Source organism: Marmota flaviventris, chromosome X (genome assembly GCF_047511675.1).
Source record: "Marmota flaviventris isolate mMarFla1 chromosome X, mMarFla1.hap1, whole genome shotgun sequence".
NCBI lineage: Eukaryota > Metazoa > Chordata > Mammalia > Rodentia > Sciuridae > Marmota > Marmota flaviventris.
In genome coordinates this window covers 12,752,826-12,779,495 of record NC_092518.1, presented here as the reverse complement: position 1 = coordinate 12,779,495, position 26,670 = coordinate 12,752,826, and the positions used below count along the sequence as shown (strand labels likewise).

Below are 26,670 nucleotides of genomic sequence, written 5' to 3'. Positions count from 1 at the left end.
TGGCAATGATGGCTAAAAAAAATTATGTAACATTCCAGCAGGCACTAAGAAAACAATTTTCTGAACAAATTACATTATCCTGAACAGAATTATTAAATATAATGAAAAGGAAAGGTGAAAGTAAACAAACAGATCTGTTAACCACCTTTAAAAACAATCCTCAACAGCTGTTTACCTAATTTAAATTAAACCATTTAAAACACGTGAATTAAAAAAAAATATTCGGATCCATTTTTTATGAGCACTCTTCATATATATATATGGACATACGCACATACAAACATACAACACAAAACAGAAGTGTGCACACACAACATACAACACATAAGACAATAGTAAAGGCCTTGTAGCTTTACACAGGTGAAATCTCCATTGCAATGTTTAAAAACTCCACAGTCAAAAAATAGAACTGATCAGAAAAACATTAATCTAGGTCTGTATGAGCTCAAAAATAAAATAAAACTTCATGATGTGGGAAAAGGCAATAATAAAATAGATATTGAAAAAAAGCATCCTGGTTACCACCTAGGTTTGACTCTTCTTTTGATATTCCATCTTTCTTCCTGTAACTTGCATAATGGGTCTGAAGGTATTCCCACAAGCAAGCCCCAAGGTTTCTTACATTTGAAATAGGCCTTAATGGTGTTCATTATTCATTAGCCTCCAGGTGTGGGAGAATCACTGTCCCAGATGTAATAATAGCCAAACTGGAGTTCTGAATATCAGCTGTTATGGATTTCAGCCAAATCATCTTCTTTTTGGTCTGTAGAAATCGCTTTTAGTTAATCTCTCTGGAATCCAAATCGGCTGCTGTTCTCCCTGTGGAAACACACAAACAGACCCATTGACTCCAGACAATCACTGGGTCAGGACCTTTCCATTGTCCTGTTAGAATATCTTTCCAAAGTACCTTGGGCTTATGTACATTTTTTGGATACATGCCTTTCCGCAGCACTAAGCCCTGATGAATCCAAATTTAAAAAGTTTAGAGTAAAAAGGGTTATTTTAAGTTTATCTTTGGGGGATATATACCCCTTTCCAATTCCCTCTTTTTGCTTTAATAAGTACATTTTAATAGTTTGATGAGCTCTTTCAACTATGTTTTGTCCCTGTGGATTGTATGGGATTCCTGTTAAGTAAAACATTAACTGATTTTTCTTCAGGGGTGATGTTCCAAAATATCCTATATGCATCCTTTGGAAATTTAAAGATCCTTTTAAATTTAAGTCTTCCAAAAGCATTATTTTGCCTTAGTTTTTAGAATTACTTTAGTCCTTTTAATTTTTTGATGTGGTTTTAAACCAATTTCCTTCTAGTTTAACGTTTTCTAAATTGGCTCTTGTCTATAAATTTTAACACCCTCATCTGAGACTTCTAATTTCTGCACCACCAGAAATTAAATTGATAGGCTTTTTGAAAAAATTACTAATAATCTCCTTGTTTTTTTATTTTATCCAATATTTGACTTTAAACTTTTTGTCTTTTCCCTTTTTCTATCTTGAATGTATCTAATAGTTGTCTTAGCTTTTTGTATTTTTTATCTGAGTTATGCCACAAAGCCGTGTAGGTTCAAACAGCAACTCTTTATTCCCGAACTCTCACCGGCACTCTACACACACTTCCAGGGAACACACTCCCTCCACCGGGCTCGCGTGCCAATTCTCCCGGAACCCCACGAGAACTCAACCGGAATTCCAAAGTATCAGGCGCCCCTGCCTAGGCAGCAGGATCCGCCCTAATCCTGGAGCTGCCCTAATCCGGGAGCAGGGTCACCTTTCAACCATTCCCTCTAGCAAAATGCCAGGCTCATTCCGACTAAACTGTGGCTCTCAACAAACAGATATATGTAAAAATGTTCAACATCTTTAACAATTAGGGAAATACAAATAAAAACTACACTGAGATTTCATCTCAGTTTAGTTAGAATGGCAATTATTAACAATGTAATAATAGCCAGCAGGTGGCACATGCCTGTAATCCCGATGATTCAGGAGGCTGAAACAGGATGATCACAAGCTTGAATCTAAACATTGGCATTTTAGCAAGACCCCTGTCTCAAAATAAATAAGAAAAAGCACTGGGGATGTAGCCTTTTTCATCCCGTATGCTAGTAATTTGAGTTCTCTCTCTTCTTCTCTTCGTTAGCATGGCTACGGGTCTGTCGATTTTATTTATTTTTTCAAAGAACCAACTTTTAGTTTTGTCAATTTTTTCAATTGTTTCTTTTGTTTCGATTTCATTAATTTCAGCTCTGATTTTCATTATTTCTTGCCTTCTACTTCTTTTGCTGTTGTTTTGCTCTTCTTTTTCTAGGATTTTGAGATGAGGTATGAGATCATTTATTTGTTGGTTTTTTTCTTTTTTTAAGGAATGAACTCCAAGCAATGAATTTTCCTCTTAGAACTGCTTTCAATGTGTCCCATAGATTCCAATATGTTGTGTCTGTGTTTTCATTTATCTCTAAGAATTTTTTAATTTCCTCCTTGATGTCTTCTGTAACCCATTGATCATTCAGTAACCTATTGTTCATTCTCCAAGTGATGCATGATTTTTCCTTCCTTCTTTTATCGTTGATTTTCAGTTTCATTCCATTATGATCAGATAAGATGCATGGTATTATCTCTACTCCTTTATATTGTCTAAGAGTTGCCCTGTGACATAATATATGATCTATTTTTGAGAAGGATCCATGTGCTGCTGAGAAAAAAGTGTAACTGCTTGATGTTGGGTGGTATATTCTACATATGTCAATTAAGTCTAGGTTATTAATTGTGTTATTGAGTTCTATAGTTTCCTTATTCAACTTTTGTTTGGAAGATCTGTCCAGTGGCGAGAGAGGTGTGTTGAAGTCTCCCATGATTATTGTATGGTGGTCTATTAGACTCTTGAACTTGAGAAGAGTTTGTTTGATGAACATAGCTGCACCATTGTTTGGGGCATATATATTTCCAGGGAAGTTACTATTTTGAAGTTAGGAATATGGGTTTATCACAACCAACAATAATGCTAAAACCAATTTATCTTATATGTGCTCTTGGTTTAATGAGAGGGGAAAGGGCAATTTGTTAGAAACAAGAATCTGAAGGTGTTTATAAACTTGATTACTATTTTAATTAATTTACTAGTTTAGTACCTACTCTGGCTCAGTGGTAGAGCGCTCGCCTAGCACATATAAGGCGCTGGGTTCGATCCTCAGCACCACATAAAAATAAATAAATAAAATAAAGATATTGTGTCCAACTACAACTAAAAAATGGGGTGAGCCCTAATATCCAGAGTATACAAAGAACTCAAAAAATTAGACAGTAAGATAACAAATAACCCAATCAACAAATGGGCCAAGGACCTGAACAGACACTTCTCAGAGGAGGACATACAATCAATCAACAAGTACATGAAAAAATGCTCACCATCTCTAGCAGTCAGAGAAATGCAAATCAAAACCACCCTAAGATACCATCTCACTCCAGTAAGATTGGCAGCCATTATGAAGTCAAACAGCAACAAGTGCTGGCGAGGATGTGGGGAAAAGGGTACACTTGTACATTGCTGGTGGGACTGCAAATTGGTGCAGCCAATTTGGAAAGCAGTATGGAGATTTCTTGGAAAGCTGGGAATGGAGCCACCATTTGACCCAGCTATTCCCCTTCTCGGTGTATTCCCTAAAGACCTAAAAAGAGCATGCTACAGGGACACTGCTACATCGATGTTCATAGCAGCACAATTCACAATAGCAAGACTGTGGAACCAACCTAGGTGCCCTTCAATAGACGAATGGATTAAAAAAATGTGGCATTTATACACAATGGAGTATTACTCTGCATTAAAAAATGACAAAATCATAGAATTTGCAGGGAAATGGATGGCATTAGAACAGATTATGCTAAGTGAAGCTAGCCAATCCCTAAAAAACAAATGCCAAATGTCTTCTTTGATATAAGGAGAGTAACTATGAACAGAGTAGGGACGAAGAGCATGAGAAGAAGATTAACATTAAACAGGGATGAGAGGTGGGAGGGAAAGGGAGAGAGAAGGGAAATTGCATGGAAATGGAAGGAGACCCTCAGGGTTATACAAAATTACATACAAGAGGAAGTGAGGGGAAAGGGAAAAATAATACAAGGGGGAGAAATGAATGACAGTAGAGGGGGTAGAGAGAGAAGAAGGGAGGGGAGGGGAGGGGAGGGGGGATAGTAGAGGATAGGAAAGGCAGCAGAATACAACAGACACTAGTATGGCAACATGTAAATCAATGGATGTGTAACTGATATGATTCTGCAATCTGTATACGGGGTAAAAATGGGAGTTCATAACCCACTTGAATCAAAGTGTGAAATATGATATATCAAGAACTATGTAATGTTTTGAACAACCAACAATAAAAAATTAAAAAAAAAAGAAAGGGGAGAAATTAAAAAAATAAAAATAATTTGCATTTTTGATAAGATAATGAGGAAGATACTGCAAAATAAACTTGGAGAACTGCTGACCCTAAGAGACTAAGGCATTGAACATTAATATCTGCTGATATCATGAAATGAAAGACAAATCAAGCATTATGTGCTTCCTAATGGAAGAATATATTACCTATCACCCAGGAAGCTTTCTTGCTAAAGCCACCCCGCTCCCCCCCAAAATCCCCTGCTTTAATCCCTTGCTAAAATGCCAATGTTTAGATTCAAGCTTGTGATCATCCTGTTTCAGCCTCCTGAATCATTGGGATTTTTATCAGCACACGAACCACCAATTTTTAGGAAATATAAATAGGGCATACATTAAATCAGGGGATACAATTTGTAAACTCTAGAACATGGGAAATTAGGATTCTTCAAATAATGAATTAATAGAAAAAAGAAATGGGGAAGGAACTTACAGATTAAAAGACATTTCAAAATCATATCAATCAATTGCAATGTGTGGGCTTTATTTTTTATAGCTGTAAAAATGTGTATTTTATGGGACAATTCACATTTGAATAGTGAATGGATATTTTGATATGAAAAAATTAATTTTTCCAGATGTGGTGGTGCATATCTTTAATCCCAGGTGCCCAGGAAGCTGAGGAGGATTTAAAGTTTGATGGTAGCCATTTATTTATTTATTTATTTATATTTATTATTTATTTATTTGTGGTACTGGGGATTGAACCCAGGGCCTCATGCACACTAGGCACACACTCTCTCATTGAGCTGCATCCCCTGCATTTGGTTGTATCCAATGTAACCACAAGGTCTTCATGAAGGAAAGGAGGGTTGGAGAGTCATCTTGAGGAGGAGATGTGATGATAGAAGTAGAGGTCAGAAAGAAAGAACTTTGAGGATGCTATATTTCTGGCTTTTGAAGGTGGATGATGATGAAGCCACAAGCCAAAAAATGCAGGTGGTGTCTAGAAGTTGGAAAAAATAAGGAAGCAGATTCTCCATAGTTTCCAAAAGCAATGCTGCCCTGCCGAGCCATGCTGGACTTCTGACCTCCAGAACAGTTTTAAGCCACTAAGTTTGTGGTAATTTGTTATAATAGCAATACAAAGCTGGGATAGTCAGTTTTTTGTGAATGTGACAGATTACCTAAAATAAACAGTAAAAGGAGGAAAGGTTTGTTTTGATTCAAGATGGCTTGGCCCCATCACTTTGGGCTGGTGGTCGCACAGTACATTGTCGAGGGAGCATATGGAAGAGGAGTTATATTTATCTCATGGCATCAGGGAAGCTGGGGGGCAGGGGAGAGGGTCTCGGTTCATCTGTTGTTCTCCAAGGCTGTTGCTGGAGGACTGACAGCCTCTTGTTCCATATCAGGCTGCTCTTGTAAAGATCATAATTCCATTAAGAGAGGTGAGCAGAACTCTTGGAGATGTAACAGCAGCTATGAAGTTGTGCAATCTATGACAATTTCTGCAACTTTTCTACTGTACAACCTTTAATTACTCCCCATTGACATAGAATAAAGTTTTGACACCTTAGCGTGGCACTCAGATTTATTTTGATTGACCCCTTTGTGTTTTGGTTGGCCCAGTGAACCTTTCCTAATAAGACAAGGACCCTGCAATTACTTTTCATTATTTTGTGTTCTGTTCTCTATGAGTTTGGCAAATTCATTATTCTTCACCTCTCAGCTCAAAAGTCTCCTCTTTTACCCTCCTAAGAAATAGGCACATGGGAACTAATAATTGTTATCAACTTGATAGGACCTAGGTGCTTTTCATAGACTATCTTCTTTTATATTCACTCTTAAGACACTCTCTCCAAATTAATTTTTATCTACTCATAACTCAGGGTATTATAGTGACTTTTCAGCATGTGATAGGTTGGGAAACCCTTAAATGCTATAGACAGTTCCCATGGTCTGTAAGTTCTCAAAAACCTTACAGAGATATTTGAGGCCTCCATCCCCATAGTTGGTTGGGGCTTCAATAATGAAGGAAGAACCAGCAAGAACAGTAGGTACAGTTGTATGTGATTTTGAAGAGAATTTATCTGGATTAGGTAGGTTTAAAGGAACCACATAGGATGCCCAGGGCCTAGTAAGAACTGTAAGCTCTCAGCTGTACCTTGCGTCACCTTTCCAAAGACTCAGCGAGGACCAAAGCTGTGAAAGAGGATCCCCTGCCAGAAGCTGTCATTGTAGAGCCACTGCCACTGTCAGAGCTGAGGTCCTAGAAGGAAGGGGATGAGGTTTGGATCAAATGGAGAATAACCAGAACAGAAAGTGTAAAATCAGAATTAATAAATGTTTTAATTGTCCATAGGACTAGTTGTCAGGTGGTCAGTTGCAGTTCCATCATATGGTTATACAACATCATATGGTTGCATCTAAAACCATTTGGTGAGATGATGAAGAGTGAGATAAGAGATCCTGTTCTTTTGAAGATCTTCAAACATCTGTCATGTCTGTCTGCTTTCTGGATGTTAGCTCTTGGAGTATTCAAATTGTCTTTTTCATCTTGGTATTCCCAATTTTGAGCAGAGCAAGCACATAATGTTTGAATGAGGATTGAGTGAGAGAAATGATGGTGTAGTGTAGTGTTCATTGAGGTTTTGCCAGTTTTCCTAGCCTATAAAATATTTGACTTGGCCAAAGTCAACTTAGATGTCAGGCATTTTATTGGCTTTCTGATCAATCTGAATAATATTTTCTCATCAGTGATATAAGTGTAGCAGATTTCATTTTTCCCCTTTTAAAAATGAAAAATAAAACAAAACAAAAACCCTGAGGCATGGAAAGATTGTAAAGAAATATAGTTAGTTAATGATGAACTTGGGATTTCAGATGGTTTCCATTGCAGTTGTGTCTTTTATGTTAATCCATGGCCTTCCTGGTAGGCTAGCTTCTCTGGTTTCCTATCACAGACTTCACCCCATGATATTTTTCCAGGGAAGTTACTATTTTGAAGTTAGGAATATGGGTTTATCACAACCAACAATAATGCTAAAACCAATTTATCTTATATGTGCTCTTGGTTTAATGAGAGGGGAAAGGGCAATTTGTTAGAAACAAGAATCTGAAGGTGTTTATAAACTTGATTACTATTTTAATTAATTTACTAGTTTAGTACCTACTCTGGATTTTTTCACTTAGGTGACAACACAATTGCTGCTTACTAGTTTATACCTTGGATCTCTATAGTCTCTGCCAGGCTTAGTTAGGCTCCTGTGTTTTAGGGAGAAAGAAGATCATGAGGTGGGAGAACTAGAGGGAGCCTTAACTAATCATCCTGTAACGTTTAAGTTTTTTTTTTTTTTTTTTAAATATTTTTTAGATACTGATGGACCTTTATTTTCTTCATTTATTTAAATGTGGTGCTGAGAGTCAAACCCAGTGCCTCACACATGCTAGGCAAGTGCTCTACCACTTAGCCACAAACAACCCCAGCCCTTGTGATGTTATATGTATGCAGATAATATTGTTTCAGTATAAAAATGTATATTGATAAAAATCTAGATTAAACTTGCTTATCTGGGAAAGATGATCTTTTCATTCTGTTTGACTAGTATTAAACTCTATAGAAAGGAAATGCATTTTCGAGATACAAGAAGATTTTTGCACTGGACTTGGACTGGATAGGGCTATGTATCCTCTTTAAGGTTGTCATAGGTCTTGTGCTGAGTCAAGAGCAAATTGACAGGAGCAGATAGTCTTGCATGGAAAATAAATCATGAACACCTGGATTTTATTAGCCTTAGTTCTTACTCTTTCAGTCCCAAGAGTGTCCTTATTTTCATTTTCAAGGCAAAATTAATTGAACATCATAATGGAAGATATTCATCCAGTCTCTCATTTAAGAGTATTTATCAAATTTATACTACGAGCAGAACACTTCCATATAATGTAAAATAAATAGTGATGTTCTGACCTGTGTTAACTTTATCAAGAAGTAGTCTCAAATTTTATTGGCAAAAGAGGAAAAACAGGATGTGTAAGGAAATAATTATTGAAAGTTTATGTGCATATACATAGTGTATAAGAAAAGCATATGATTGATGACAAGGATGGAAGGGGTAGTTCGGAAAGTTTGAATATATGTTCAGAAGCTAACTACCACTTATTTGCTGTGTGAGGAATAATCATTTTCCTCATCTGTAAAGTGGAAGAAGAGTAGCATCATAGAAAAGTTGTTAAAAAATACTGAGAATATTGGCGATTTTTATCTAAAGAGAGTAGCATGATTTTCAGCACATAGAAAGCAGGAGCTCAATAAATGGTAGCTATTGTTATCAATAATTCATTTATTATGAGTTTAATAAGAGTCACACTTATATAAATCCTTTGAGCATAGCCATTGAAGATGTTGTCATATAGATAATGCTTAAGGGCTTCAATAATTTTCTGTTAATAGACAAATATAGAAAGTAGTGAGGCATCAGTGAGACAGGCAATTTAGCAGTCAGTAGTATTCCTACAATTTAATAAAATCTATTTATATAAAAGAGGTATACATGATAAGTCAAATCTTTCACATATAGAATGAAGAGATGAATTTCAATTGTTTCCATTATATCAGGATTAGAACAGTAGCCACTAATTAAGAATTCAAGTCCCTCCCAGTTACTAAGGGTTTGCTTTCTGGCTTTAAAAAACATTTTTGAACTTTCCTCTTAGACCATTTAAACATTCTCTTCTATATGTTATACAATTGATATGACCAAATCTGTCTCTAATATTTGCATCTCATTGACCTAGTCATTCTATTTTCACCTTAAAGTTTACTTCAGTTTGACACTGTTTTTCATTTTTAAAGGATTCAAGATCAGAGAAATTTGATTTTGTTCTATTCAGCACTGTTTAGATACATTAGAAACCACTTTAATTTGGCTTTTGTTTAATGCTGCAAAAGTTGTGGATGAAAATAATTTTATTTTGCATTGTAGAAAATGGATATATTCTTCGGGTCTTTTTAGGGGGTTCAGTTTTGGTTTTAGTTTCTGGTTTCAGAATTATGATTTTAAAATCACATCATGCTCTATACATTAAGGTGATTACGGATGCAAAACCTACACCCAGCTTTAGAAAGAGTTGTAAAGAGGGAAAGCCTGCCAATAGTTTACTTTTGGCTAATATAGCACATTGTATTATTTTTTAAAACAGAAATTTGAAATCTGCTTATATACAAACCCACGAGGGATGGACATTTTTCTCAGAAATTTCTGTTTGCTGGATTTTGTGCTGTTCTTTCCTCCTCTCTGTATTGGTACGATCCCCACCTGCACAATGGGTTCGGCCCAGGGCGAGGGAGATCGGCAGAGGGGACCCTAAAATGCACTCTCGGGTACGCTTCTGAGCACCTTCAAGTTGGTGAGCAAATGACTTCCTCCTCTGAGTAATTTAGTATCCGTTAGCTCAAGCCTGGGTTGAAAGCAACAACTATTCCAGAAAGTAGAGCTGGGAGGGGATTGCGTGGCAAAAACCTATGGGAGGGGGGGAGCTGTTTCTGGGAGTATTGCAACCCGCGAAGGAGTGGCTTTGCTCAAGCTGCTGTAACAAGCGACTTTTTCTCCGCTGCTCGAACTTGTTTGAGTTTCTAAGGAAGCGCCTGTTTTTTGGGTCGGTGGCCAGGGTAGGTGGTGAGTGGGAGTTGAAGGGGAGCGAGTTCTCGGGTTGGAACTTGACGCAGACCCGGGGGGGCCTTGAGTGCATTCGCTGTGACTGATATTTTTTGGTGGGGGAAGATAAGGGAAATCTGCCAAAGGCTTTCCTGGGCTCTCAGTGCCTCACTGACGGCCACTGCCCGTACTCGCGCTCGTGCGGGCTGACTGCTCGAGCCCCTGGCACGCGGCAGCGGTCGTAGGGCGTGCTCGCGGCAACCGCAGGGCACGCGGGCCGGTCGCGGGGCGGGGGCGGGGCGGCGGTGGCGGTTGCGGGGCATGCGCGGCTCCGCGCGCGGCTTCTCAAAAATGGCGGCGGCGGTGTGAAGACCGGTGCCGGCTCGCGGGAGTAGTGTGACAGAATTTCGTTGCTGTCGAGGATGAGACCCGAGGTGCGTGGTGACTCTGGGCTCCGTGAGGAGCGGAGAAAGAGAGTTGTGGCGTCCGGACCCTGACCGTTGTCCCTGAGGCGGGAGGGGGGAGCCTTAGGCAGCGCGTCCCGCGCGAGGAACGCCCCCTCTACGCCCCTCCGGCGTCCCGCCTCAGCTGGGCCCCGCACCCCAGTCGCCCACCCCTGGTGGCCTCCTCCCCGAGGCCAGGGCTACTCTGATCCTCTCCGCGCGCTTCGCGAACCTCCCTGAGCAGCGCTCGCGCCGCCCCTCACACTTTCCCGGAGCCCCTTTGCTGGCGGCGGGCCCTTATTGCCTCTGGCGTTCCGGCAGCGGACGGCGGTCCCTCAGACGCCCCCCTCGTCGACAGCACTCTTAGCTGCTACCTCCTCGGGGTAGGTGGGGCCGGGCTGGGGTCTGGGGACTCTGCGGATAGTTGGCGGAGCTCAGGGGCCAGGATGAGTTCGCGAGGTCTAGGTTCAGACGCGCCTTCCGGGACTTGTGAGGTAACTTTTGGATTTTGTGAGGGAACGTCAGCCCGGAAGGATGCGCCTGTGGTGGGGAGCGGGCGCTGGTCCCGGTGCCAGGTGCGCGCCGCGGGGCTTCCAGCGGGGACTGGGTGCACCAATCGTTCGCCTTCGAGGTGAAGCGGGACAGCATGGCGGGCGGGAGGGCGAGGGGGCTCCGAGCTTCTCTAGGGACCGCAAGGCGGCAGCGCTCACGGCTTGAGTCCGGGGACCACTGCTGTTGCCTTTTAAAAACAGCCCTGAAATGGTTCCTTATATTTCTTGCTTCTTTTTCACCCGGGTAGTGCTTGTGAATGGGAAGAGGCGGAAGGAGATCCAGGGGTATAGGGAAATTTGGTTGGTTTTATGCCGTGAGCCACAGACAGCTTCACCTTCTGAACCCTCTTGGCCTCCTCCCAGGCGTCCGGGCAGCTCTGTACTTCCTTCAAAGGCTGAACCATATTCGTCTCCTCCTCATATTTGGGTAGCTCGGATATTAGCTTACAGGTTCCTATTTAAGAATATTGATTTTTTAAAAGATAAAACATTACAATTTGAAATTTGCCTATGTTTTGAAAAATTAGAAGTCGAGCCCGTAGGCTTGCCTATAGGGTGACTTTAGAACACTTAGGGAGTGAATAGATCAGTTAGTAGAGGGAAACTGAGGCCGGGAAAATGTTTTGCTTATGATCAAATGATTTTCAGAATTATTGGAGATGCTTTTTTTCCTCTCCCAATTTCAGATGCTGCTGCATTTTAATGTCTTCAGAGCTATTCATATTTCTGTTTTGAGGAAAGAGTATTTTAAGATGTACATCTGTGGAGTACAACTTCCTATGTTGAGCAGTTGTATTATAACAGTTCATACATGCATATTTCTTTTCAATAACTGCTTGGGAAGGTTTTTCAGTAATGACAAATTTTCCTTCCTTACCATTTTTTTGCCTGAATTATTAAATAACGTCTTTCCAATGGTGAATGTTCTTTCAGGTTGTGATTTTGTATTTTAATGGGAGGAGTGTGAAAATAAGCTTTTGGAAGTGAGTCCAATTGGGATTTTGAGAAAAGAGTGAGTTTATGAGCGCTCACCTGCTGTCTTGTATTTGTTCTGCTATAACTTTAAATAGTCTGAACTTAAAAAAGACTTAAATACAGCTTAAAAATAGCTTTGAAGTGTTTGAATGTGTTTCATATATATATTGTGCACTTTCCCTCTTAACTCCAGAGAACCCGATTTATTTTGAAATTGATAGTTTGGGAGAAAAGATTAATGTAACTGGTACTGCATTGTGTGAGAGGATGCTTTAAAATGGATGATGTCATAAATGTACAAAGTACATTGGAATGGATCTTAAAGATATGGTATCAGTATTTCTCATGAGGCAGTTGGTCAGTCCTTTCGATTTATGGTTCAGTCAGTGCATCTTTATTAAGCACCTGTGCTGCCCTTAGTATGAAGTTTAGTTCAAGGAACATTTATTCAGAGCCTACTGCTTTGTGTGCCAGTTTCTGGTGTTTAAGGCTTCCCACCAGTAGTTTATTCTTGAATATTTCAAGGTTATAACTAAGAAAATCACTATGAATGTAGAACAACTATTCCTTTTATTTAAAGGGCAAGCTCAGAGAGTCAGTATTTTTGTCATAATTTTCTAAACAAAGTTCTGTGAGTTACTTCTGACTTACATGATCATAACTTTGTGCCTTTTCTATTATGATTATATAAAACTATACATTTTATGACAGGTTATTTTCTGGATCAGACTAATAACATTGCTTAGGTTTGTGGGAAAAATGAGTTGCTGGTATAAATTGAAATCAATACATGGGTTGGAGATGGGGTATTTTGTAATGTTAAGCAACTACACTTTTATGTCCAAGTAGTTTAGGCTATAACTAGATTTTTTTAACTTACTGATATTTATTTATTAAAAAAATTTTTGAAGTTCTAGGTGGACAGCATGCCTTTATTTTATTTGCTTATTTGTATGTAGTACAAAGGATCGAACTCAGTGCCTCACGTGCTAGGCGAGTGCTCTGCCACTTAGTTACAGCCCCAGCCCTTTAATTTACTGATATTTTAAGTACTTTTCTTCTTTGAAAATATTTCATAAATCTGAGTTCAAAAATAACAAGGGCTATGATGGTCAGCTATAAGCCAGATGTGACTCTCATTTTCTTTTGGGTTTGTTCCTTTTTAGCTGCTTGCCTGTTCCTCCCAGATGCTTCCTATAGCCCCTCTTCCTGCTCTGTTCTCTTTGCTGTTGGTGTCTGTTTCCGAATCAGCAAAATGGTCAGGGTAATCCTGTGTTCTCACTGAGAAATAATTGACAATGGTAAAGTGCCTTGAAAAGGCTGAGTAAATACCAAGTCTTTTGAATGAAAATGAGAAAAATCCAAATTTCAGTTTTAGCTTGAGCTCTTGAAGGGTGGGAGAGGAAAATTTCACTTGATATTTTATTGCCTCTCTCTTTGAACTAATATTGATTTGTAACTTTAGTAACTGGAACACTGGTGATGGGTGCAAGGGATCCTCTGTTATTGAGTTATTGGTCACCTCCAGCCCTTTTTTGCCAGGTTCCCTGCCTGCCCTCCTCCTCCTGTTTATACTAGCTTTTGTTCTCATTCCACTTGTACATGGAGTTTCAAGCTCATTTTCTCTATTAGCTCCTCACTTGGAAACTGCACTGTCTCCTCCTAGTTATATTACTGGTTTTGTGGATATACAAGAACAAAGTAAGCTCTGCAAGCTATCAGAGTTAAGAGTTGTGAGCTCTAAGTTGTATGGAGACTGATCTGACATTGACAGGAGATATTTTGTGGTTTGGAGTGAGCTACAGCTCACTAAGAATTTCAGAACCATTTTATTGATGTCTGAGAATTAGTATATAATAGCTTAGAATTTGTTGATTGGTTGCAGAAACTGAAAACCTGGAAATGTTGAAAATGGCCGATGTTGGTGATTTTGAAAAGTTTCCCTTCCCTGCTTGGAATCTTAATATTCATGATCTTTTTATCTTGGGAAAAGGAGATGAAAGAAAGCATTTCCATTTATCTTAGATAAAAATAGAATAATTAATTTATACCATGATATAAATACTTGCAAAATTTAGTGTTAAGTGTTTTCCAGACTCTAACTTGAGTTTTGGTTACTCTAAGAATAGAAATGCCTTTACTTCAGTAGCATCTCTTTTATAAAAAGGATAGCAGAGGTGGTAGTTCCTAAAATGGGGAAAACTAGAGAAAATTTTAGAAACTGTGTAAGATTTGGAATGAGCATATGCTCTTTGACTTTCATGAGTAAGACATTTTTAGTTTTATTTTACTTTTATGTTGTCTAGCATCTTGTAAACCTTGGTAACCATAGAAATAATAATAGTGGTAGTTTTTATGCTGCAATTAAACATGTCCCTAAACCTTTCTTTTACTTTCATTTTTTGGGCATGTAATGGAAAGATTTTAAATAAGAAGTGGGGATAATCTTAATGTGAAAAGTGAAAGTTTTTTTGTTCCCATAATAGTTTATATGAGGGTGTTTTTAAAGAGTTAAATAGAATATAAGCTCATTGAATCTTTATGTGTAAAGAGCTGGGAAACATTTGAAGATGGCGTTTGACTACTTACTACTCATGACTTGTGTTTATGGCCATGGTTCTGCCCCTTCCTAGGTTTATAGGAGCAAACTGTTCTAAGAGCGGAAATAGAGTACCCACCTTTTGTGGTAACATGTCATTGTAAACTTGAGAAGGGACATATATATTTTTACAATTCTAGAGCATTCCTTGAGGATATTTTCTTTTCTCCGGGAAAAGTTGGTGAGGCTCACTTTGTTTCTTTAGAATATACATTTGATTTTTTTCAACTTCTTATGTCAAAAAAATTCTCAAAAAGATGTCATTCCAGTGCAGAATTCCAAATAAACAGCTCTGTTTGTTATGTACTTATTGCCTTGACATAGTTATTTAAGCATGTGTATTGGCATAATCCTTGCTTTTTGTTAATATTTGGTCGTTTTTCCTATCTTCCATCAGTTTTAGCTGATTTTGATTTCTTGGGCTGGGGTTGAGCGCTTCTCCCTCAGTGGGAGAGCGCTTGCCTCACACATGTGAAGCACTGGGTTAGATCCTCAGGACCACATAAAAATAAATAAAATAAAGGCATAAAAAAGATTTTGATTTCTTAAATTAAAACTGAATCAAATATATTTCTTCAGTTCTCTGTATTCAGTGCCTCCGAATACAGTTGGAAATAGGTGCCCTTTGCTTTTGTTCTTTGCTGTTTTTTCTCTGAAAAATTTTGAAAAGCATTATTATTAAAAAGTATTTCAATACACATTAAATTTGTATGAAAAGTAATCAGGTTTAATTAGTTTTAAACTAACTTCGTAGAGTTTGATAATTGTTCAAACGAAAGTATCTTTGATACTGAGATAGCATCATTATTCACATCATTATTCACAGATAGTAATCAGTAATGATAAATGCATTCATATATTGCTTGGTTTTTAGATTAATTTAGAAACTCTAATTTGGGATTTTTTTTCCTGGTGAGATTTTGAGAAGTTATTCAAATATTTAAATGAGTAATTTGCTGACACCTGCCACATGTTTGAAGTATTGTCAGGGATGTTTAGTTTTCTGGTCACTTTAGATTGTGGTTTATTGCATGCTTTTCCGCAGTCTGTTGTCTAGTGGGGATTGTTGTTGTCATCATTTCCATTATTTCTTCTAGGACTGGTGTTAGAAACCATAAATCTAGACTGTGGTGATAATAGGAACAGGCTGTAACCTGATCCAGTTCTTTTGTCAAAATGTCCCACCATGAGCTGCCTGCAGTAAATTGACATGCCCTGCCATTAACTCCAGTCCTCCACAGATGTCTGTGGGCAGCAGGTCTTTGGGCAATTAGCCTGTGGCTGTTCTTTAAAACCTGAGGAATTTACAACTATAAACAGGGATTTTGGCAACCCTTGATTTGTCCTTCATTTCTCTTATTTTCTGACATAACATACTTCCTAACCACATATATAGCTCCCACATAAATCATTTTAGAATTTCAAGTGATTAATTATTGTAACCTGTAGTTTATAATTTTTTAAATAACTTAAAAATTCTTGAAAATAGTTGTCTTCTTAGATTTGTTTTGACACATAAAAACATTAGTTTCTAATTCATTGGGGGCAGATTTTACTAAAACATAATTAAAATTACTCTTGTAGAAACCATAATTTCCCCCAGAAGTTTTGATTTGATAAATCCTTACAAACAAAGAATGTTCTTTCCTAATATTGATTACTCCCAATTAAGAGATAGATTTTTTTTTTTAGAGAGAGAGAGAGAGAATTTTTTTAAAAATATTTATTCTTTAGTTTTGGGCGGACACAACATCTTTATTTGTATGTGGTGCTGAGGATTGAACCCAGAGCCATGCGCATGCCAGGTGAGCGCACTACTGCTTGAGCCACATCCCCAGCCCCAATAGAATTTGTTTTTTAAATGAAGTTGCAACATTGTTTAGTTTCTCCCTGATTACTTTTACAGATATGTCATAAAATGGAACATACAATTATTTTTTGACTTATGTGAATTTAGATAATTGTGCCATCTTAAAATGATGATGTCCAAGTCAAGTTCACCATATAGAATGGATATGTGTGTGTGTATTTATACACACTTTTTTTTAAGCAGAAGAAGAGGAGCTTGTTTTGCATAGCAAAAGAGTTTGATTTCTTAAATATGTGGTATTTGAGGTGGTTATGAAGCATTTGGACTATTGATCAGTTGGCTAGACAGGAAATTTTGGAGAGAGGTTGATGTAGGGGACATCATAGGTGTGTTGTGTTGTGTCAGCCACACAATAGAATCATGAGGAAGACTAAGTGACTAGAGAAGACCAATGACTAGGATGGAAGGAGATAGTAGATACAAAAGGATAACAGAGGTAGGACAACCAGGGAGTTACACATACTTTGAGGCCCGGAGAAGAGAACTGTCTGGAATGGGGAGTGGCCTTTCACAAAGGGCTCCTGAAGTGTCAAGGAGAGTGAGAACTGAAGCACTGAAATGAGGTTTGATGTCTTGAAGGTAATTAGGGTCTTGGAAAGCAATTGAAGGACACTAGGGAAGGTAGAGGCCAGATTGCAGAAAGGGGGAGGTATTCTAGTAACTCTTCATTCCATATTATGGGTGTTAGTACTGATATTTATTACTGTAACTTTGGTCATCAGGAAAAGGTTAGTCAGTTTGGTAAAAACTGCTGTATTGCCAGCATTTAATGCATTTCCCACTTAGGACTGAGTGACTGACTCACAGACCGACCAACCGATCTATCTATCTATTTATTTATTTTGTGGTGCTAGGCAAGCACTCTACTTCCCCAGCTCTCAATTCAGGATTTTTTTTTGACTTGTGATGGGTTTATCAGAATGCAATTCAGTTGTAAATCAAGGAGCATCTGTATGTAATATAATTGAGAATCTTTTCTATACTAATACAAATTCAGATATTGTCTCCATTTAAGGTTGAATGCTTTTACAAGCACTTTACTTTTATTTTGTATTTATTTTTTTGGTACTGGGGATTGAACACAGGGGCACTTGACCACTCAGCTACATCCCCAGCCCCATTTTGCATTTATTTAGAGACAGGGTCTCACTAAGTTGCTTAGCATCTTTCTTTTTGCTGAGGCTGGATTTGAACTCCCAATCCTCCTGCCTCAGCCTCCCAAGCCACTGGGATTACAGCCGGGCACCACCACACCTGGCACTTTACCTTTTGTAAAAGGTGGAATTGAATAGCTCAAAATGGGAAGTTCAGTGAACAAGTCTAATATTGAATGCTTAAATTTGGACATTATTCTCTCCTTTTGGAATTTGGGAAATATGGAAGTAAACCTCGTTGTTGTTCTAGGCACAAATTTTATTTTTTTTCAGCTTTACTGATTCTTATGCTCTCTCAAGTTGAAAATTTATATCCATTTTATAACATTGGATCAATGGCCTAATGTTGAAAAGAGCCCTGGGAGATTTCTGTCAGACTTGCTTATTAGTTCCTGTCCTTGTCAAAATGTTTGTTCTTATTAACTCTTCAGATAGAAATCTCTAATTAGAGAATTAGAGACTCAAGATGTAGTCTGCCTTCTCTCAAAAAACAAAACCAAGAACTGGAAGGGGAAAAAGGAGAAAAGAAAAGGAAAGGGGAAAACTCATGAACAGAAAAATAATTGAAAGGCCCCCAAATCTTAGAATTATAGACCTATTAATTTGCTAAATAGTTTTTTCTTTTTAAATTCTTATTAGTTATTGATGGACCTTTATTCATTTATTTATTAATATGTGGTGTTGAGAATCAAACTCAGTGCCTCACACATGCTACGTAAGCATGCTACCACTGTAAAACAGGTTGTAACAATTCTCTCCAGAATCAGGTAAGAGCAATGGTAGTTTTAGGCTTAATAATTATGCTGTTAGTCACTGTTTACATTGTTTAATCTTATTGAGAAAATGGTTTAAAACAAGTACCATTTATTGATTTATCATGTCAATTTTATAATAATATAGTTTGCAAACCAAGTAGTTATATTTATTTATATTTATATTTAAATATGTTTTTTAATTCAATGGAGTTGTTCCTAATAAGCATTTAGTGAAGCACTACTCATCATGCTGGCAAAAACAAACAAAGCTTTAAATTTTTTTCCACACTAAAATTTTCTCTTCTGTGTAATATGGAGAACTACTTTGGATCTCTTTTGTAGTGCCAAAGAAATTCAATTCAAAGCATATCAAGAGCAAAGATAAGGTTTTTTTTTGTTTGTTTTTTTTCGGTAATTTGCCTTGTAGACTAGCAGTGTGTGTGGAAGTGAGGTATATCTTTAGAATGTCAGGTTCCTATTTTTTTGCAGAAAGAGTTATGCTGTCTGCCTATCTGGTATAGATATTCTTAACTCCAGTGTGTATTTATTTGAGGCACTCTGAGGATTCATCTGTGGGTTAGTTGATGCTATTCAGGTTTTACCAATAGACTATGGTCATCTTATTCTGTCACCTCTACCCTTTTTAAATTTTTTAAAAAAATTTTTTTAGTTGTAGATGGACACAGTACCTTTATTTATTTTTATGTGGTGATGAGGATCGAACCCAATGCTTCACACGCGCAAGGTGCATGCTCTACCACTGAGCTACAACCCCAGCCCCTCTACCCTTTTATTGTGACTGAATGACATGGTAAGAGAAACAGTAGAACATTTTTAGGGGAGGGGGGGTTGCTGGGGATTGAACACAGGGCCTTGTTGTACATGCAAGGCAAGTACTCTACCAACTGAGCTATATTCCCAGCCCTCATTTTTATTTCCTTCTCAAATTATAGATAAAGATAGTTTCTGGGGGTTGGGGTTGTGGCTCAGAGGTAGAGTGCTTGCCTTATACACATGAGGGTACTGGGTTCAGTCCTCAGCACCAATAAAGGTATTGTGTCCATCTATAACTGAAAATATTTAAAAACAAAAAAATGATAGTTTCTGTTTAGTCACTATTTCTTTTTGTGGAGGGGGCGGGTACTGAGGATTGAGCTCAGGGGCACTTAACCACTGAACCACAACCCCAGCCCTATTTTGTATTTCAATTAAAGACAGGGTCTCACTGAGTACTGAGTTGCTTAGCGCCTTGCGTTGCTGAGTCTGGCTTTGAACTTGTGATCCTCCTGCCTAAGCCTCCTGAGCCACTGGGATTACAGGCATGCGCCAGTAGCACCTACTCACTTTTTTTTTTTTTAAATATCAGGATCTTTACAGATTCCTCCTAGTATTCATTCTTAGGAAAATGTTTGCCTTTCCTGTTGAATTTGTATGTACCTTTATCTTGTAGGAAGATTAATATAACCCAAGTTTTTCTTTTCATTTTTACTATTAGGAAGTCCAGAGAGAAATCATTCAGTTTGAGTAATAAAATTTTCCAACTAACTAGTATATTTTTATCTTTTTTAATTTAAGAAGCTCTATCCTAAGTGTATTTTTTATATTGGAACTGCTACAGTAAAGTATAAGACATGAAAACAGTAAAGTATAAGACATGAAAAATATATAGAAGGGGCGGGGGCTGTAGCTTTGCACACGTGAGGCAGTGGGTTCAATCCTCAGCAACACATGAAAATAAATTAACAAACAAAGATTGTGTTCACCTACAACTACAAAAATATATAGAAAATGGTGAAAAGTTTTGGTGATCAGCATTATCAAAAAGTAATATTTGAGGGGCTGGGGTTGTGGCTCAGCAGTATAGTGCTTGCCTTGCACGTATGAGGTACTGGGTTCAATCCTCAGCACCACATAAAAATAAATAAAGTTAAAAAAGTAATATTTGATTAAATAATTACCCCCAAATCCTAGTAAATTTTACGCACTTCGGTCTTTTAGATTGCAAAATAAGCAATAACTTGTCCTGCTTTGTATCAAACTTGAGAATAGTGGAATTTTTCCTTGAGGCATGGATTTTTAGGCAGCATTTATTTATTCATTGTTCAGTTTTTATTTTAGCTAAAAATGTTGGCCTTATGAATTTATAATGGACAATTTCATTTGGAAAGCACATTTAAAAAGGGTTCAAATATATTTTGTATATGGGCTTGCATATGTGGTTTTTAAAAATTGGAAGGATATACAACACGTGGTTAACGATAGGTATTATTTGATAATGGGGTTATAGGTGACTTTTCTTTTTTTTACTTATATGTATTCTGATTTGGAGGGGCGGAGTGTGGATGATGGTGAATGTATAAAAAAGAAAAATCCATTTTTTAGGGATTCACAAGGCTATTTTGGTTCACTAAGGGTCAAAAACTATTTTCAGTGCTCTCCTATCTTAAAGGAAGTAATATATTCATGAATAATTATCTCAAAGTTATCCAGCCCAAGGTAATGTTAAGTTTCTTTTGGTTTTAATTAGAATATATAACTTTTGTGATAATGCTATTAGTAGATGACAGCTGCTTTCTTTGGTAGGATAAGGAACAGCTTTAATTTACACATGGAAAATCAAGAAGCAGGAGGATCACAAGTTCTGGGCTAGCCTCAGCAATTTGAGACCCTGTCTCAAAATAAAGAGGACTGGGGATGCACCTGAGTGGTAGAGTGCTCCTGGATTTGATCCTCAGTACCCCGCCCCCCCCCCCAAAAAAAAAAAAAAAAGATTTATTCTCTGATGTTAGTACTAATGCTATGTCAATACCCAAATTCTTTATTTTTCCCATGTGTAAATTAAGGCTAACAGTATCTACATATATTTCACAGTGTAGTCATGAAAATAAAATGAGATATAATAGTGTAGGTAGCATACTCTTAATATTTGGTATACGGTAGGTGTAGACTTATAAGAAATTGCCAAACAGTTTTTGCTTAAATAATCTTTTACTTATATAATACTATACAGATTTATGTATTCATTTGCAACAAGTGTTTAGTCACTTTTTATTTACTGTCAGTGATCATTTGACTACTTTTTAAGTACAGGCATTGTGCTAGCTGTGGGAAAACAACAAGGAAGAATAGTGTATGGACTGTATTCTCTATCACTTTATAATGTAGGAGGAGAGGTGGTCAGGTAAGTCTTGTATCATACAAGACTTGCTTTGATTGGTACCTGTTAACAGCAGTGTGGAAACAGCCTGAAAATCCTGCAGGGGAGCTCTCAGAAGCCATGAGGCCTTGCCTTGTTTCTTATGGGCATAAACCCTTAATACGTGAAATTTATATCTGCATGTCTATTATGTCTATTAATAAAGTCACTTATACATATGAGATTGAAAAAGATTATTTTGTTGAATTGGTTTAAATGGTTTAGCTCTTGTAGTATGAAAGCTCAGTAGAGAAACCATTTGTATATTTGAAGCTTTCTTTGAAATAGAATCTTTCTCCATTCTCTCATTAGGGATTTATTTTCCCCTCCAAGACTTGGTCCTTTTTTAATAAAAAGGAAGATATAATATTTTACTGTACATACAGTTTTATTTGTATAGTGCATGACAGTTTGAATAGTTACCTTGAGTGAGAAGTTACACCTTTGCGTATGCCAAATATAAAACTTGGAAATAGGGGCTGGGGATGTGGCTCAAGCGGTAGCACGCTTGCCTGGCATGCGTGGGGCACTGGGTTCGATCCTCAACACCACATAAAAATAAAATAAAGATATTGTGCCACCTAAAACTAAAAAATAAATATTTAGGGCTGGGATATAGCTCAGTGGCAAAGCGTCTGCCTTGCAATCGCAAAGCCCTGGGTTTGACCCCCAGTTCCCAAAAAGACACACAAAAAAAAGAACCCCACCTAAAAAATAAATACTAAAAAAAAAATTGGAAATAGGAATCATGGGGGAGAGTTAGGAGAGAAAACAAATCTCTAATAAAATGTATAGATTTCAAATGTTAGAAAAGAAATGTTTTATTAAAGTTTGATGAATATTATAGAATATTCACTTGCGTTCACTTTGAATCTACCTTGGGATCAGGATTGTTCAGGGTGCTAATGGAGTGTGTGTGTGTGTGTGTGTGTGTGTGTATGTATATGTATATATAGGGGAATATATATATTCATGATCATATTCTCTTTTTTTAACTTAAAAAAATTTTTTGTAGTTGTAGATGCCTTTATTTTATTCTTTTTTTTTTTTTTATGTGGTGCTGAGGATCGAACCCAGTGCCTCACTCATGCTAGGCAAGTGCTCTACCTCTGGAGCCACGGCCCCAGCCCCCCCCCCCCCCCCCCCCCGGCCCATATTCTCTTAAAGGGAATAATTTCATTTAACATTTAATGATCAGTGTAATAAAACATGGAAGCTAAATAGACTTGAGTGAAGAATGATAAAGGCTGTCTATAGTGAAACAAAGTGTATTTAGGTATATTTAGGACAAATGATTTTGATTTTATCTTTACCTTAAAAGAATCCTTAGGCTATATTGTACTGGACATGGGCTCACTTTTTGTGGTGCCTTCAAATAACTCACTGCATTTTAACATTGAAATTATCATCTTTAAGGAACTAAAGATTCTCTCTTTTGAGAATTCTTGTATTTTCCTGGTCAATTGTTCTATCTACCTCTCCACAAAGCACCACTTTTACCTCTCTTTTAATGCCTGTATTTTGTTTTGTTTAATAACTGCTTGCTGATATTTTTGCCGTAGATTTTTCACTTTTATGGCAGATTGTGTATCTTCTATCCACATAGCACCAAACACATCAAAAAAATTCTTTAAATACTTGTTCTTTATATAACTGGATCACACCTGGAAACAGATGCTGGTAATGGAGAAAGGAACATGAAAGGCTTCAAGAAGGAGATTTTATTTATGTTAGACCTTAAAGTAGTATTTCAAGAAGCAGAAGAGGAAAGAGTATACCACATAGCTAGAACCATATGATAAGTTATTGAAACAGAGGTGTTTGGATTTTTTGTTTGTTTGTTTTGTTTTGTTTTTGGTACCAGGGATTGGACTCAGTTGCACTCAACCCTTGAGCCACATCCCCAGCCTTATTTTGTATTTTATTTAGAGACAGGGTATCACTGAGTTGCTTAGTGCCTCATTTTTGCTGAGACTGGCTTTGAACTTGTGATCCTCCTGCTTCAGCCTCCCAAGCAGTAGGATTACAGGCATGCACCACTGCGCCTGTCTTAAAACTAGTTTTTTTTTTTTTTTTTTTTTTTTTGTTACTACAGAGGATAGTGGTAGGTGTTAGATGGCAGGTGCTTTGAAATTGTAGAGGGCCTTAAATATGTTCCACAAAAGTTTTTTTTTTTTTTTTTTTTTTTTTTTTTTGCTCAGTTACATAGCCAGTGTGGAAGCAGAAGGAAGAAAACAGCCCAGACTATATCTGCTATTATGTATCAAGTAGGTTATGATAGAGAAAGACATTGATGACAAGACAAGCTAGGTAGGTATGGTACCAAACTAAGTAGAAGTTCATGAAGACATGAAACCCCTGTGTGGCAGGAGATAGGGAAATGAAGTATGTTGGCCAGTGACGAATGTGGGATTGAAAAAGGAAAAAAAACATCTGAGACTGTAGGCCAAGTACCTGGAAAAGTAGTTGTTAGTAAGAGAAAGATGTCAGAAGAAGTGAGTTTTAGGGATGTGAGGCTTGAGTGTAGTCTCTTGAATCAGCTATAGTTTGTACACATAATCATATTCTTATTACAGTCACACAGAGTTATGGAGGGTAGGTATAATTTATCACATTAGGTTTTTCTATGTACATAACATCTTTTTATAGTATTTATACTGTATTTTCTTCATATGCCTATTTCTGACTAGGTTAGCTCTCGAAGTGGAAGGACAGTCTAATATTTACCTTTGAGGACTTGACTTTTGGAGTTAAAAGTTTAACCAACACAGTCATGATTCTTCTACCTCTTGGCAACATAGTATGATAGAAGTGGGCTTTTGGGATAGGCTTCAGTTTGAATACCAACTTTGTTAACTTACTGTTTTACTCATGTAATATTTAAGTTGATATAATTCACACACTATAAAATTCACCTTTTTTTACAATTCAGTTTTTTTTGCGTATTCACAAGTTTGCACAGCTATCACTACTATCTAATGTTAGAACATTTCAACACCCCAAAAAGGAAATGCTATACCCCTACTCATGTCCATTAGCAATCACTCCTCAATCCCTCTTCCCCCAGCCAACTATTGATCTTCTAATCTGATCATTTTTATTCAAGGGGAAGAGATAGAAATAATGATTCTATCACTGATTTCTAACTACTACCCTTCAGCACTGTATTACACTAAAAGGAGACATTAATTGTGGTTTTTTTTTCCCCCTTGTAGGAGAGAACACCAGGAAGTCATACAATGGGACAAACAGCAAATGAAGGTAGACTTTACTTATATAAAGATGATGTTTTTAGTTACTTGTGTGGTATACTGAACTTTTGGAATAAAGCCTTTTAATCAATAAATATTAAGTGCTTAGAAGTGGAATTTTAGAACTGAATAACTATTAGAGGCAATCATGTCTTATCCTAGTTTTGTAAATGAGAAAGCTGAAACTAAGGGAGGTTAAGTGAACAAGTTATACAATATTTTGTGATAAATCCAAGATTAGAATCCAGATCTTGTAACTCTAGTATAAGTGATTAAAAATCACTTCATTCCATTTTGTCTGCTTAATGTTCGGTATATATGCCACACTCATTTGCACTTCGCTTTGTGTTGTGTTTCCCTTTCCATTATATATTTTCCACATATTTGCCTTGCTAAATCTTGTTCCTCCTTCAAGTCTTGTATCTTTCGTGACTTTTTCTCTGGCTAAATGAACGCTGTCCTTTAAATTTTGTTAAGTATATTAGTTTAGGGTAGTGTCTATAACTAGATTGAATTTCTCTAGAGCAGGAGTCATGTCTGTACATTTTCTCAGAAAATCTTACTGTGGAACTTTTAAGTAAATACAAGCATGTACTTTTAAAAAAATCAAATAATTTTAAACAGAAAGCAGCCCATATAACCCTTTTTAAGTACTCACATAATTAAAAGAGTTCCCCATTTATAACCAATAAGTAGATCTTTTACTTTGAAAGTTATCATTCTTAGGTCCTTCTTTAAGAAGCCACATCAATGTTTATAACAGCTCAATTCACAGTAGCCAAGCTATGGAACCACCCTACATGCCCTTCAATAGATGAATGGATAAAGAAAATGTGGTATATATACAATTGAATAGTACTCAGCCATAAAGAAGAATGAAATTATGCCATTTGTTGGTAAATGGATGGAAATGTAGACTATCATGCTAAGTGAAAAAAACCAATCCCAGGAAAAGGCTGAATGTTCTCTCTGATATGTGGATGCTAACCAATATCAAGGCAGGGTGGGGGGGAAGTATAAAAGTTCATTGGATTAGATAAAGGGGAATGAAGGGAAAGGAGGTGGGATGGGAATAGGAAAGACAGTAGAATAAGTTGGACATAACTTTCCTATACTTATATATGAATACACAACCAGTGTAACTCTACATCATGTACAAGAATGGGATCCTAATTGGAATGGGTTGCACTCCATGTCAAAACACACCCTACTGTCATGTATATCTAGAAACAACAAATAAAAATATAAGGAGGAATGGGATTGTGGCTCAGCGGTAGAATGCTCGCCTTGCACATGCGAGACCCTGGGTTCGATCCTCAGCACCACATAAAAAAAGTGAAATAAAGGTATTGCGTCCAACTACAACTAAAAAAATAAATAAATATTAAAAAAATATATAAGGAAAAGTGAATGAAGAAGGAAAAATAGTTGAGCAGTTATAGAGAAAGGGAGGATAGGGAATATAGAGGAGGAATGGAGGGACAAAGCCTAAAGAAAATGATGCCAGCATCTACCATGGTAAGATAGGAGAAATTAGCCAGGTGAGGAAGAAGAGGTAGCTTGTTCCAGGCAGAGGTCATCTTTAATCTACTGAAGCAAAGATGTGGTTGGGCTAAGCGACTGGCCAGGAGATGGCAGCAGAGATCAGGCTGACCCAGAGCACAAGAGGCTCTCTGCACAGGGTGAGCCCTTGCCACCAGCATCCCAGGTGACCCTGTTATCCACATCCTGATTTATCATTTTTCCTAGATCTTTTTTGGTTAGCAAAATATTGTTATGGGATAGGTTTAATTTGCATATTTGATATTTTTAAATTTTTGATAGGTAAAAATTGCATGT

General features: G+C 37.4%; 1 protein-coding gene across 1 annotated transcript in view; it reads left to right on the top strand.

Moving 5' to 3' along the window:
* Positions 1 to 10,402: 10,402 nt before the first annotated feature.
* The window catches only part of Scml2 (Scm polycomb group protein like 2), a 66,254-nt gene continuing 49,986 nt past the window's right edge, over positions 10,403 to 26,670 (top strand). The window contains exons 1-2 of the mRNA XM_027927446.2: positions 10,403 to 10,471; positions 24,796 to 24,841. Of these exons, the coding sequence (XP_027783247.2) occupies positions 10,460 to 10,471; positions 24,796 to 24,841 (58 nt within the window). The 5' untranslated portion in view covers positions 10,403 to 10,459. The remainder of the gene's footprint in view (positions 10,472 to 24,795; positions 24,842 to 26,670) is intronic.